The sequence below is a fragment of the Falco peregrinus genome, chromosome 10, assembly GCF_023634155.1.
Source record: "Falco peregrinus isolate bFalPer1 chromosome 10, bFalPer1.pri, whole genome shotgun sequence".
NCBI lineage: Eukaryota > Metazoa > Chordata > Aves > Falconiformes > Falconidae > Falco > Falco peregrinus.
The window spans coordinates 33,068,283-33,082,598 of NC_073730.1; the positions used below are offsets into that span (position 1 = coordinate 33,068,283).

Genomic DNA, 14,316 nt, shown 5'->3' on the forward strand with positions numbered 1-14,316 from the left:
TGGAGGGAATTTCAATAGAGAACAACTAGGAGAAGTGCCTTTGTCTGGAAAACTTCTGGAAGAATGAACATGTTTTAGAAAAACCACTAAAATGTTCATTCACTCTTGTTATTTTACATCTTGGTGACTACTGCCACAGTCTTCCTTCCTTTTCCTGGTCTTGGCCAGTCCAGCCTTCACACCACTTCTGCATTTAGATTGTCCCCCTGGTAGGGTCACTTTAAACTATTCTGCGCGTCTCCTGGCGTGGCTCCTTTTAATGTAGCTGTTCAGTGCTGCTTTCATGGCCTAGTTCTGCTGGTAACTCTGACACAGTATTTCATCATGTAAATATGATCTTTTATCTTAGATTAACTCATTAAATAAACTCTGGTTTATTTCATTTTATTCCAAAGGTACCATTTTTTTTTAACCATTTTGATGTCTCCTCTATTTACGATAGAAATGTTGTGTCAGGAAAAGCTGAAGCCAAATACTTATACATGGGTCTTAGAAAAATGACTTTTCCTAGGACTTATAGGAATATATTTCATCCTTTGCTTAATAAAACGAACCAGAAAAGCTCATTCGTTTCTTATGTCAACTTTAAATTGTCACAAGGAAGTCTCCACTGTTACCTAGATAGGAACAGAGGGCTTTTCTTCTGTACCTGTTTACTTGGGAAGTTTAAAAATACTGATCTGTTTGTGAGAACACTGGCAGCTGTACTTTCCCCATGTAAAGGGAGTTTTTAACTGTGCATGAAACTGCAATATGTGCCATAGCTGCAAACCATTCTTTTCACAAGTACTTCAGGTCTTTACCAGTACAGCTAAACTGATGTCAAAATAAAATACAGTGTTTCTCCCATAGGCACACACACACACATATATATACATAGCATATATATATATGTGTGTGTGTATTTATATATCAAAATATGTGTGTTCTTCAGAGCTCTTCCCAGAGGCCAGTCTTTTAACAGTGGCATTAAAGATCTGACCACCTTCTTTTTCTTCAAAATCTTTGAGATTTCTATTGCAATTTTTAATGTAAGTTTGTGGGACCTAATAGTTGTGAATAGGTTATTTTTATCCAGTGAAATCTAGAGATTTCCTCTGTTCCACATAAGAGCTAGTTTCAGTATATCATTTCTGTTCATTTTGGGACTGGAGATTTTTGCCTAAGCTTTATTCCCTCCCTTCTCGCCCTCTTTTTTTGTTTGATTTAAATCTGCTCATTCTGCTATAAAAACTCCGGAAACAAAGGAACAGAGCATTGTTTTCCATGTAAGCCTGTTTCCAGTCTGCTTGATTAATCAGTCTGGCATCTTCTCTTGGCATTAAATACAACCGCACACTTCATATTCTCCTAAAAGACAGTATATATCAGTGGAATTTGCATCATTATATATTTCAACAGCTACCACACAGTCTGATGAATGACATCTTTATTATTGTAGGCTTAAAAACTGAACAATAATGAATTTGTAATTCTTATCCTCATGCAAATTAAAGATTATAGTGGCATACACCTGTATGTACAATTTCCTTCTCATTCCTTTTTTATTCTGAACATAATTGTTAAATACATTTATAGTTCAGGTTCTCCGAGATTAGATTGTCATGAAGGTGGTATTTCAAGTTGGTAAGAGTATGTGTGCCAAATATCATATGAAGGTATGATATTCAACTTATATCTAGTACATCTGAGAAAGAAACATACTGATTTGGGTAGGCGTTGACATAGGGTGTCAGCTGCTTGTGAGGTGTTTTATCATGGATAGGTGAGAGTGCCGCAAAGCAGTTCCTGAAATTCTGTATGTTTTTTCAGTGTGCTGTGAAATGTTGTTTCAGTTTGCTCAGGATGAAGACAGTTGCATTGGTGACTTTGCTGTGGTTGAGTATGAAACTGCAGAGCAGGCTGAGAAAGTACATGAAGTCACTGATGGCATGACTATCAAAGGAAAGAGAATCCAGGTGTCATACTGTGCTCCAGGAGCACCAGGCAGAAGCACGTTAGCAGCACTTATAGCAGCACAAAGGATGGTAAGATACTTGCAAATCTGTTTTCAGAATGAGTTTGATACACCTGAATTGGGTCAGAGGCATTCAGCTGCTTTGCATTAGGAAAAGGAGCCAAGCTTTTGGAAGCATTAGCTTTTTTTTTAATTATTTTTTAAATCTAGTCAGCCCAATTAAGTCTCTTTCCTAGGCAAAGAATGGCCATATCCTGCAAGGAGGAAGGGTAAAATACAGCTGTAGGATATCACAAAATTACACTTTACATAGCTCTGGGATTTTTGTAAATTTAATTTTCTGTAAGATAAATTGTTCCAGTTGAAAAAAAATAAAGTAATGGGAAATAGAGTCATTTGGCAAGCTAAACTTGGTTTAAAACAGGCAAGAATTAGTCAATTTTGAGGTAAATTTCAAGGTAAGAGAAATAGTTTAATTTCATGCTCAATATAGAAGAGAGATTTTTACACCCACATGTCTTAGCAAGTTATTTCCTAGAAAATTGGATGTGATAAGTGTTAACATGATGCTGTCTTAAATGTAGAAGCAGAACAGTTTCATTACTTTGGTTAGCTCTAGCCCGTCTTCATAAAAGAGATGACTGGCACTATTATAAAACAGTGTGTGGTGTTCATGTTAACAGTGCCTTTCATATACTTTATTGATAACTCTGTCTTGGCTTATGGGATAAAAATAAATGTGTCTCAGGAAAAATAATATGCTTGAAGTTCTGGGGGGGACTAGTTTGTTAGGTATCTCATTTGAGGGAAAATGAACAGGGAAAAGAGCAGGAAACAGGGAAGGAGTTGGTTTTTCTGTGGAAAATGAGTTCTGTGTGTCATTGTCACACAAGTTTGAGGGATTTGAATGTATCCCTTGTTTTCTCTGGATTCTAACATTTTTGTATCTCTCTAATTGGAGATGAGGAACAACAGAAAAGGCTTGCTTCCAGAGCCGAATCCAGTGCAGATTATGAAAAGTTTTAACAATCCAGCAATGTTGCAAATGCTACTGCAACCCCAGTTGCGTGGACATGCTGTTAAACCTGGTAAGTTGTTTAAAAAACAGTTAAGAAAAGGAACCATGTTCTTAGTGATACAAGGCTTTCAGCAGATGAGTGAAGGAGGAATGCTATTTTAAAATCTGTGCAGATGCTGTATAGTGTGTTTATGTAGACACTTTCACATTTTATGAAAGCAGGAGGTGGATTGCTATGCTTTGTGCTTGGGTAAAATTTAGTGTTACCTAAAAACGTCTTCATATTAACTCTGTGGTCTCTGAATGTTCATATTAGAAATGGGTTTAAAATGAAATGGTTTTGGAAAACATCATTAAAATGACAAGTTGAAATCTGATTCTAGATGTGAATTTTGCAGCCTGAGTCTTTCTCCTGTTGTTTCCAATGTAAATCTTTATTCGCTTGGGTGCTACCGTAGTTGTAAACAGCATTTGTAATGGTATTACCCAGAAACGTTCCTCTGTCGTCTTATTAGGATGGATGTTATTAAACATACAAAAACCAATCTTACCACATTTCAGATGGTGAAAAAGCATTAGGAACAGAGATGAGAACAGATAATTTGAAGAGTCAAGTGGGGGACAGCTAAGAGTTTGTAACATGATCTATTGACAGAAGATAACACAGAAATTGTGTGAAGTGGCCACTTCAGCAAAGAAACATGACGGCTAATGCTGACTTTTCAAAGCACTTGAGATAATGCTGTGGTCTTGTAATCAGCTCCAGGCATTTCTGAATCTTGGAGTGAAACTCAGCTTTAGAGGAGAGCCTTGAGAGTGTATTTGTGTCTCATGTGCTCTTAATTGCAGATCAGAGCTGGGTGTATTGAAAAGTTTCATTATAGTGACCTTTAGTACACTGGAAAGTTTCATGAAAACCAAATCTAAAAAAAATAAGATAACTCTTTTGAAGATTTTTTACTTGCCTACAATGTTTTCTTGTGTTTCTAAAGCAGTTCTTGGAGCATCAGCAGGTTTACCTCACCTTATAAATTCCGCAGTTGGCCCACCTTTTTTGCAGTTGAATAAAGTTCATCAGGTATGTGACAAAATAACTTCTGTCAAAATAGATATATATGGAGATCTTGGCATGAAAAATATTCTCAAAAGTTTTAAGGAATTACAACTGAAATCAGGAGTTTTCATTAAAGCTATCTTTAAGAAAAGCATTCTATTATGAGATGCCTGTGGGGATGTAAGAGCAGACTGTGCTTACTATCCACAGTGAGTTATTTTATCTTAACTGAGCTTTTGATTTGCTAACACCTGTTGATGTAGAGACAACTTGCTAATACTGGCAAAAAAAGTCCTCTTTAAATTAGTGCTGGAGGAGCATGGCACAGCCATTTCTTTTGGAGAATGCACACTCATAACACTTCCTTCTCCTGTGGAGACTTGATTGTTTTATCTTATTCAAGCCAAAAAGCTTAGCATCGCTATCTTCATTTTAAAGTTTGCAGGGTCTAGAATGTGCTATATATGCCATAAAAAATAGTGATTTTCAGATGTTACTACTTAGTCAAAAATAACCCCCAAGCTTTAAGCTATTTAAAGTATTCTGAGAGCATCTGTAATTCCAGATGGACACCGGAATTTCTGAAAGGTACTATAAAGGATATTTGGGTGAGTTTGCCCTAGAAATTGGAGATGAGTATATGCTAGAGTAGCACCCACAGCCAGAACTCCTCCCTGCAGCAGTGCACTTGGCCAGCAGCCTGGCTTCCACCTTGTATTGAGATTCTGTTAAGAGACTGCTCCAGCTCCAGAAGCCGAGGTTTGCCTGTGATATTCATGGCAGGGATTTTCATAAATACTCATGAGGGACTGGATTCATTTGCTTTGACTTACTATTTCTGGTGTTTCAGAAATTCCGATTTAAAAAATAAAATACAATTAGTTGTTATTTCTGCTGTTCTTTTGGCAAACACAGACTTAAAGATCTTAGAAAAAAAAAAACAAAAACAAAAAAACCCCACACCAAAATGCGGAGATACTTGTTAAGTATATTTAGCTTTTCTGGGTTTTTTTCTGCTAAAAACTGGTAGGTGAATATATTCATTTTGAATAAATGCTACTTAATTTTGCCCTTTCAGATGGGTTGCTTTGGTCCTGTACAATAAGAAAAAACATCATTCTTTGCTTGTACTTCTTTCATTTAAATGACGTTTTCAATTGATATGTTTAGTTACTGCTGCTCTCTCTTCAGCCTTGGAGAGTCTGTACTTCCTTGGAAGGCAATGTGAGTGTTTTCTAATTGCAGCTGGAGACAGGCATGTTTTACACAGTTAACAGTGTGATTGATGATGATCCAATGTTTTTTTGGCTTAAGAGCGCTGCAGCTAGACAACTTGGTGTTTTCTCTTTCGGAGGACTTACAAGTCTAGTTCTCTTCCAGGGAGCTTCCTGTCATTTAATTAGCTCCAAACCTGGTCTAATAGCCTGAATTTTGTTGACAATGATTTGATTATCCCAGTTCCTTCTGTTAGGCACATTTTTCTGTTATTCAGTGACTTATTTCAGAGTATTCTCTAAAGCCAGAGAACCAGGTCACTGTTTTTATTGTCTTGAAATTCAGTGTTGTTGCAAGATAGAGGAACAGACACAGTGTCTTGGCTTGACTCTCTCTCCACCTCCCCAGTCACACACTGATTCAGCTTACTGTATATCTTGGTTTTGCTATTTTATAGTCAAGGTTTTATAAAGTTGTTTTTTTAAAAAACAAGTTTAAAAAATTTTAAAAAAAGGAGAGAAGAAATAACGTGTTTAGGATGACTATGCCACAACATTAGAAAATAATCCATAAAAAAAGATTCAACAGAGGGGAATTTGATCAAGATTCAACAGAAGGTTATTCATTAAGTAATCTTTCAACTGTGGAGGTGGCATGATTTTAAACTTCTTTCTTTTAATTTCTCTTAGTTATAGTTACCGTGTGCTAAAATAATGCATTTTAAGCTTTTACAGTCGTGTGTTTCCCTCAGTCATCCAACAGTTTATTGAATGTTTATTAACCCAGAGACTTTCTTTTGAGGATTCGAACCAAATTGATTTTCCACTCCTGTATGTCTGAAAGTTTTGCAGTTGAACTAGTAAATGTTCTCTGTTGACGTAACCAAGAAGGAAGAACACTGGTATCGATGACAATAAACAGCCCTGGATAATTTTTAATGGAAATCACTAAGGCAGTTAAAAGAGCAGATATATAACTAATGTAGATATGGCACTTTTTTTGTTTTAAATTGCACATTTCTGAGTCCAGAAGCCCATATTACAGGTACAGAGGGGTGTATATTCAGACAAACTTAGGCTTGAAAATAGTTTTGAAGTGTTTTGCAGGAGGTGGCAAAATCTGCAGAGCCGTGCATTGGGAGGGCTGCCTGCTTTTGTGGGGTTCCATCTTCATTACCTGGTTTTGGTGATCTTTCCTATGTAGGAGATTTCAAAAAAATGAGGAAGGCTATACTCATGATTTGACACAGTGTCCCATATATCTTTATTGCACTACTGTACAAAAAGGTTTGTTGAGCAATTTATGTTTTGCCTCACAGATCATGCTCAGAAGCTGCTGTCAGACAGTTTCAAGCCGGTGCTCAGCTAGGATGAATCATAATGTGGGTTTTGATCCAGGGTGGACATAAGGTTTCGTTTAAGCCACATAATGCTGAATATACCAGTAGCAGAGTCTGAACATGGTGCCCCAAAGTTGTTAAGTGTCTCGGTTCTGCTGGCAAACTGATGCAGAATGTTTTGAATGAAAAATACTAATATTTTATAGACTTGGCAATCTGTAGGCACTGTGATTTGTAAGCCTTTTAATGGTTCTGGAATAGAATTTCATGTAGATATTTGCCACTAAAAAGAGAGGGGAAGCATATCTGGATATTCTTCTTTGAAAGTGAAGATACTGTTTGGTCACTGTAAAGCAAGGGATGAGAGTCCCTGCCAGTTGCAGCTGAGTCCTGTGAAGTGTATAGATACCTGGCGGAGATTGTGTATTAAAACTGAAATGCAAGGCACAGTGCAGATGTTAACAACAACGAAGTCCTTATTCAGAGGGCTCTTAATCCCCTGAAATCCTTGTGTCTCATCTTTCTTACTGGCACTATAGGTAACTCCCCTATCTAGTCTGTCTGCAGAGGCTCCAAACACATTTCACTTTCCATCTTGGCTTAGACACAGGGACTGCAATGGAGTCTGGATTGTATTTGGAGTTACTCATGATCCTGTAAAAGCCATCACAAAGCATACTTGTAGTTGTGAGGTGAAAAAAAGGGCTAGGTGGAAGAGAGGTTAGAAGAGCTTGAAATATGAATGAAACAAAAATCAAGTTCTGTGGAAGAAACAGCTGTTTTCCTTTGCTGTATTAACTCAGAAAGTAATCTAGATTTCTTTAAGAAGTATCATCTGAAAATGTTTCAAGAATGTACTGTTTTCCTGGACTGTTAGCTAACACTTTTTTTAATAATTCCACAGAGTTCAATTCTGGGGAGTACATCTAACTTACTGCTGCAGAGCCCGGCTCACCTACCATTGCCACAGCAGCAGCTGATGAAGATTGAAAACATTAAGGCTAATAGTGTAAGGTCATCACTTCAACTTCGACTGTCTTTCTTCATTCTTCAACTTCAAGACTGTCAACTTCAACATTCTTAAAACTGCTAAAACAGATAACTGTTTTTGTCTAGTATACTTTTAACATTTTAGTATATCTAAAAAGATTAACTGAATGTGAAAGTTATAAGAAAGAGCTACAGATGGATTATTTGACTCATTTACACAGTTTTCTATTCTTCCTTACAGAAACCAGGTTTGCTGGGAGAACCTCCAACAATGCTGCTTCAGACAGTACTGGGAATAGGGGTAATGCCATCAGTGAGCTCAGGCATGGGAGCCCGTGGAGAAACTCTTAAGTGTAAGTGACATTTTATTTCATACCAAATCAGTATAAATGCTCAGCTTGGAATTATGCACTTTACTTTCTCCCACTGTGGCAAAAGCAATAATACGTTTGAATGTTGTGACTGCACAGTCAGGTAGGCAGAGAGCTGGACAATAATGCACGCTATATAGCTATACAGTTAAGGTAACAAGTTATGTATCTATATGACCAATGGTAACCTGCCGGTTTAAGCAGGAAACAAACAATGTATCTTGACTTGTTGCCTGGCTTCTCTCATCTGTTTGTCAGGGAAGAAAGAGTACACTGTGGCATTGGTTGAAATTGGTTGTGGCAGGTTGTTAAATATTCTGCTTGCTCAGTTACTGCCATTTTTAGTACACTTGGAATATGTGTTTATTTAGGACCAAAATTTTGGGGTTTGTGGTTTCAAAGCAGATAATTTGAGTAGCTGAAGGGGCACTGCAGATAGATTTGTTGCATTCATTTCATTGAGTACTAGAGCTTTAATGTCTGTGACAGCTGTCAACTTTGAATGCAGATTTCTGCACCAGTCATGCCCTCAATTTTTATGAGGAGAGATCAGTTGTGCTATTTCTAGTGCGTCTTCTTTGTTTCCTCCACTGAGAGCCATGTATTCTGTGGTTCTAGCCGTGGTCTGAGTTACGGTAGTAACGAGGAGCAAGGAAAAGCTTGGGGGAGGGAGTGGGGGAAAAACCTGTTCTGAATGTCTAGATGTTAATTTTGGAGAATACTTTCTAGCTCTTTTGTTTGTAAAAATAATGTTCCTGTCTGTTGCAATGCAGGATCCTCTGGGGTGTTGTTCATGGGGTTTTTGAAAGTGACAGGAACACCAAGTAACTTCTTATCATGGTGAACATTTAGAAAAGTCAGGAGTTTCTTCTATTGTGTTAGCTTTGAATAGAGTTGTTTGCTCCTGAGGTGGTAAAAAACCAAAAACTATCGTTAGAATCCAGTGTTCTGGGGCAGCTGTAAAATAGATCTCTAAATGTTTTTCTCATCACTTAGTAGAAACCACAAACAAAATGTACTGATAAATCTTGTCTAACATAAAAGTTTCTCCATTTATGGTTGACTGCGGCACCTAATCTGACTCCAATTCAAACAGCAGCAGCAGCAGCAGCAGCAGCAGGGATGGGCATGCTGCCATTCTTTCCGAATCAGCACATTGTTGGACAAGCTATACCAGGGCAAAATAATGCTCCAGATAAACAACCGCCTACCGAAGCGGTTGTCTCGGGTTCGCAGCCTTATCATCAGACCTTAACAAATCTTTCTGTGGGAGCTTTGCGGACTGGACATGCCAAACAACAGAATCAACTAAAAAGTACTGATACAAGTTTGGGGGTAAGGAACACTGAATACAAGTATTTTCTTTTTTCTTGTCTGTGGATTTTATAGTTTTTTATTTTAACATGCTTAAGAGTTACCTGCAACTGCTTATTGTAGTTCTTCACTGTAAAATTTGCTAGATCACAGGATCATTCAGGAGACATTGTAAGGTCATTTCAGTTATGAATAATAGGGAGAGAACAATAATGCTCTTTGGTGAAAGGTCCAGATGAATTAACAAAGGAGTCTTTACAATGCTGGAGGGGTTTTTTTTCCATATGTATACCTCATAGTATTTGATGATGAAATTATCTCAAAAGTAATGTCCCTTTTAAAGACTGAAAATAGAACTTGTGGTTGAATTTCATGACTAATCAGGAGCAATTCTGGTGGTATGTGTAGGGCCTTTGGGTTTCCAGGTGGGGTGTGTGTTGAGATATATATATATATGTGTGTGTGTGTGTAAATTGTCGGCTTTTAATCCATACCCTATTAGCCATAGCTGATGTTTTCTTAGTCTGTATCAGTTTTAATATTTATTCCCTTGAAAGCATGGGGTGAGAGGATGATGGGGTGGGATTTAAGTTGAACCAGAACAGTGTAGTTTTTTCAGAAGTTTTTTTCCTGCTATTAACAGAATTTACTATTTTTATACTACACATAAATACCTTGACATTTATGGGGAAACATGTTCTTAGTTCAGATCAGATCTGTGTTTTCCTTACATATTTTCTGAAGCAATCAGATTATATACAGTATCGGTATCTGCCTTTGTTAGACAGCTTTGACAGATATGGTCCTACTTCAGAAAGTATGTTTTTCATGTTTTAATTTTTTTTTTTTACTGTAATGAAGTGGTATTTTACCTATGTCTAGATACATGTGAATAAAATACATGGGGGGGTGGGTGGGGGGTGTACATATATAAAATCAGTGGTTTGTTTCAGCATTTCATTTATTTAAAAGGAAACTTAAGTAAACCATTAGAAGTCTATATAGTTAATTAAATGCCTGCTTTCGCACCCAGATGAAAAGTTTCAGCACTCTGTTGAAACTTTCTGTGTTTACAAACTGGTCTCACTGTTTTTGAAAAGTTGTTGATTAATAGTTTTACTGAAAATAGTATTGATCCATTAAAATAGAGCTTTTTTTTCTTAATGAGCTTTGAATAAATGAACAGAATAGATGTAGAGTAGAATACTGTATAAACGTCTTTGAGCTGTGTATTTCAGGCAAGCTGTGTAACTTGCTACAGCTACTTCATCCTTATTGTCGGTATTTTTTCTAATATAAGCTAATGGGAAGTAAGGGGGTAGTGTACCCTTCCTAGTCCCTCATAGGAAACAAACACTTTTGGAGTGAGTGAGTGAGTCCTGACACTTTGTTTGCGCTCATAAATATTTTCTCCTTTTAAGTGTGGGCTTATAAATAAGAGTGATCAGTAAGAAGTGTTTATAATGGCAGATGGCAGGCAGTGTCATCTCTCCAGCATTCATTTGCCCTTTATTTGCTTGTGACTCCGGGTGAAAGGAGTTGATTTTTGTCTCGGCCATGTTCTTAATGCTAACTCCCTGCATCTGGAGTCGTTACGGTGATTATTGTTCCTTCACTTGAACATAAAAGGCTCTCTCTTGTTTGGTTTTCGATATCCTTTAGTTAGTTACAGTCTAAAGAGAAACGTTCCTACAAAATTATTTGACAAGAAAAAAAGTGCAGCCAGTGTGTCCAGATAGTTATCCCCAGTATTTATTTTAAAAGTTTTCCTGTTAGATTTCATAGGGCTAAGCTTTTTTCAAAATCCTGCTGGAACACTTACCTTATTTCTGACGAATGTTGCATGAATATAACGCAAACTGTGCTGTCCAATTGTTTCACAGACTCCCTTGAAAAAACAGACTTCGCTGCTAGGAGAACCACCAAAAGAAATACGTCTTAGTACCAACCCCTACTTGAACTTGGCGAGTGTGTTGCCTGGTATATGTCTTCCAGGTAAGCAAACATTTAGCAGTTTCACTTGCAAGTTTCCTTGACCAGTGTGGCAAATAGTTATTCCATTTGGCGAGTAATTCTAGTGACAGCAACATTTATCTTTACAGAAATCTTGTAGACTCTCTTAAAATTGGGATGTAATCTATCCTTACAGTTAATATTTTCTTTGGGAAGCATAAATTTTCAGAGTTAATGGGCTTGCTGATTGTGGAGAAACTCCTAGAAAGCCTTCAATTTTAGTAGCACTGATAAATTTTGAGCACAGCCTAATCTGAAGTAGCAGATTTCTCTTTTAATCCCAGAATATTACTAAACAAGATTGCAACCTAATTTGTACAGGTTATACAAGTGGTGTGTTTATACAAACCGTGTGTTCTTTGTGTTACAAACAGCAATTGCCAGCAAAGCCTCTAGTCCACCGCAGCAGACTGGACTTTCGAACAACGTCATGGACGCTGCTGTGTCTCAGGGAACTACATCACAACATGCAATGGAAAGTTATTTTAATTACTCTCAACAGCATGGGGAATATGCACAGGTACGTTGTTTCGCAGCACCTTCTTCTGGTTTGTCACTCCAGAGCTCTCGTAGCAGGATTTTTGGCAGAGATCTGCTCGGGGATTGATTCCTGAGATGTTCATCCCTTTTCTCTGCATACTCTTAACACACTTCTTGGTACACAGGTGGTCCGATAGCCCTGCATGCAGTTGAACAGTATTGTCCAACATCATGAACTCTTCTTCAGTGGTTCCTAGGCCTTCCTACAACCAGAGCCCACCCTCTTCTTCAGAGTGAACCTTGTAGGTCCTTTTCACTGATAGTTTATCTCTTATCAATTCAGGGTACAGAATTGGTTTAGCACAAAGTACACCTAATGCCAGTCAAAAAGAGCCTCAATACCTTCCCTGTTGCAGTAGTAGAACCATTGAAAGATTGCTTCTTGAGAACCTGAATTCAGTGCAGTCGGCTAAAAAATTACTACTTGTAACTTCTGGCTTGGCTTTTGTCTGTCTTTAAAACCATGAAGTTCTTCTCTTTCCCTTCCCAAGGAGTTTTTAAAGTTTTCTTGAATTTTGGCTAGATCCCAGAGAAGAGCCTGTTCTGTCTACCAGAAGTTCCTGTGTAGCTTGGGGAATTTTTGCAGTCTCTGCCAGCTGGTTTCACTGCTCAGGATTTCTTCCCCCCACGTCCTATTTGGTGATCACAGCATGGCCATTAAGGTGGAGGGCTGCCCCTCTGGAGAGTGGTGCACTACTGAGAGCAAGTTCTGGGTTTCACAGACGTCAGGACGCTCTGTGAAATAACCTTTCCATATTTTCATTAGCCATCACTACCCTGTGTAGGAATATAATTGTATGCAAATCAAATATGAGAATTGGATTGTAGTTCCATCAGGTAATCTGTGTGAAAATCTTGGGTCTGGGCTGAGACACCCGCTCCTGCTCTGCTAGTAGGTCTCTCCCTGCCCTGTCCCCATCACCTCCTCCCCAGAGTCGCTTGATCTTTCCCTGATCTTTCTGTTGTGGCTGGGAGGCAGAAACAAACTGTGCTCCCCTCTCCTGGGTTGCTGGCAAGGAAATGTGTGTGGCTGCAAAACTCCTGAGGTAGAGCAGGGCTGCTCTGGGAGCCGGCTGGGCCTGGGGGACGGAGACGGGCGCGCGTGGGTGGGCACGGGGGTTGTTTCATATTAGGAGGGTCTCAGCCTGGCCAAGGAGTGGTGGAGGCGACGGTGTCACTGCACTGCATTTGCTGCAGCAGGGAGCTTTGCCAGGAGCCAGACCCATCTCCCAGTCAGATCAGTCTGGTGACAGCTGTGGGCTCAAGAAGGAAGAGAGGTGTCCTGTGGGCTGCTGTGCTGTGTGTTTTGTGTAAATGCTACGGTATTCTTGAATGTTTTGTTTGAATGTGATTACTGGCTTTACATTTCTTTTGATGTTTCCTGGAGGTAGTCCCTAACCCCACATCCTTAAAAAAGTGTCCAAAAAAATCAGTAGTATTGTAGTATTAGTGTTATTAGTATTACCTGTAGTAACAAGAAGGACTCAAATGATGTCACTTACGACATGTGGCACCTCTGAACCTCACTCAGCTATATTGGTGCTGTCACTTCCTTCTACGCATCAGAAATGACATTGTACTTGTGTCTGCTGCCAAGGCAGTGGTGCCTTGTGTATCTTTAACCACCTAATGTAGTTTTAAATGCTTGGTTTTATATTTATCACTGGTGTTAAACATGTTTTGATGCTTCTTGGAGAGCTTTGCCTTTTACTCATGTCCTGTGAGGTTGTAAGAATTGTTTTCATTTAAAAGTGATCTTAGTAGACAGTTAATGGGAAGAGGTTTTTTCCTCCTTTATAGGAGGCTGTTCAGCAGTGGTATCAGCATTATGCTCAGGCATGTAACTCTACCCAGGCAAGAGCTGATGAATTTGAAAATGAAGCCTCTGAGGTGAGAAATAATTTTATTTTCTTCCTGTCTCCATTGGCTGTTTCTCCCATCAGCTGCAAGGGTGCTTTTGGACTCTGGACACCTGCTTTGTTTGTTGATAGTGGCTGCTGCTGTCAGTACTGTGAAAAGAAATAAGGGGCCGGAGAGTGTGGGATGAATGGCACTGCATGGTCACCTTCCACAGGGCATCCCTGCACAGTTACTCTCCAGGGTTCATACTCGCGCTTGTGGTTATATCTGCCATAAATATCCCTCCCTCTGAAATCCCACAAGCCAGAGTTACCTGTACAGTTCAGGAGTGTATTAAAATACTCCTGCCAAGAAACAGCACAGTGTAGTGTTGTTTCCAGTGAGCCTCTTGGAGGATTGTTTCCTGCCCAGGCTATTACATAGCCCGAGGTTTCTGTGACCACAGACAAGCACGCTTTTTTTTTTCCTCTTTCTTCCCCCCTTTTTTTTTTTTAAAAGGAATTGTGTAAAGCAAGCCATCCCCCAAATCTTACATTTTGCTCAAGAAATTGCTGCATGCCTGAGCTGCTGTGAATTGTACACTCCTTTTAGCAATTGAGTGTGACTCAGATATGAAAATGCCAGCTGAGCGCTCGTTACTATATC

The 14,316-nt window shown here is 38.8% G+C and overlaps 1 protein-coding gene across 9 annotated transcripts in view; it reads left to right on the forward strand.

Annotated features, from left to right (window-relative positions):
* The window catches only part of RAVER2 (ribonucleoprotein, PTB binding 2), a 39,274-nt gene that overhangs the window by 19,688 nt on the left and 5,270 nt on the right, over positions 1-14,316 (forward strand). For 2 of the 9 annotated variants that reach the window (XM_055815219.1, XM_055815225.1), the window contains exons 4-12: positions 1,836-2,027; positions 2,919-3,045; positions 3,968-4,053; positions 7,488-7,592; positions 7,815-7,926; positions 9,041-9,279; positions 11,142-11,253; positions 11,646-11,791; positions 13,612-13,701. In XM_055815219.1, coding sequence (XP_055671194.1) covers positions 1,836-2,027; positions 2,919-3,045; positions 3,968-4,053; positions 7,488-7,592; positions 7,815-7,926; positions 9,041-9,279; positions 11,142-11,253; positions 11,646-11,791; positions 13,612-13,701 — 1,209 coding nt within the window. The remainder of the gene's footprint in view (positions 1-1,835; positions 2,028-2,918; positions 3,046-3,967; positions 4,054-7,487; positions 7,593-7,814; positions 7,927-9,040; positions 9,280-11,141; positions 11,254-11,645; positions 11,792-13,611; positions 13,702-14,316) is intronic. The other 7 variants (XM_055815226.1, XM_055815227.1, XM_055815224.1 and 4 more) reach the window with 6 other exon arrangements.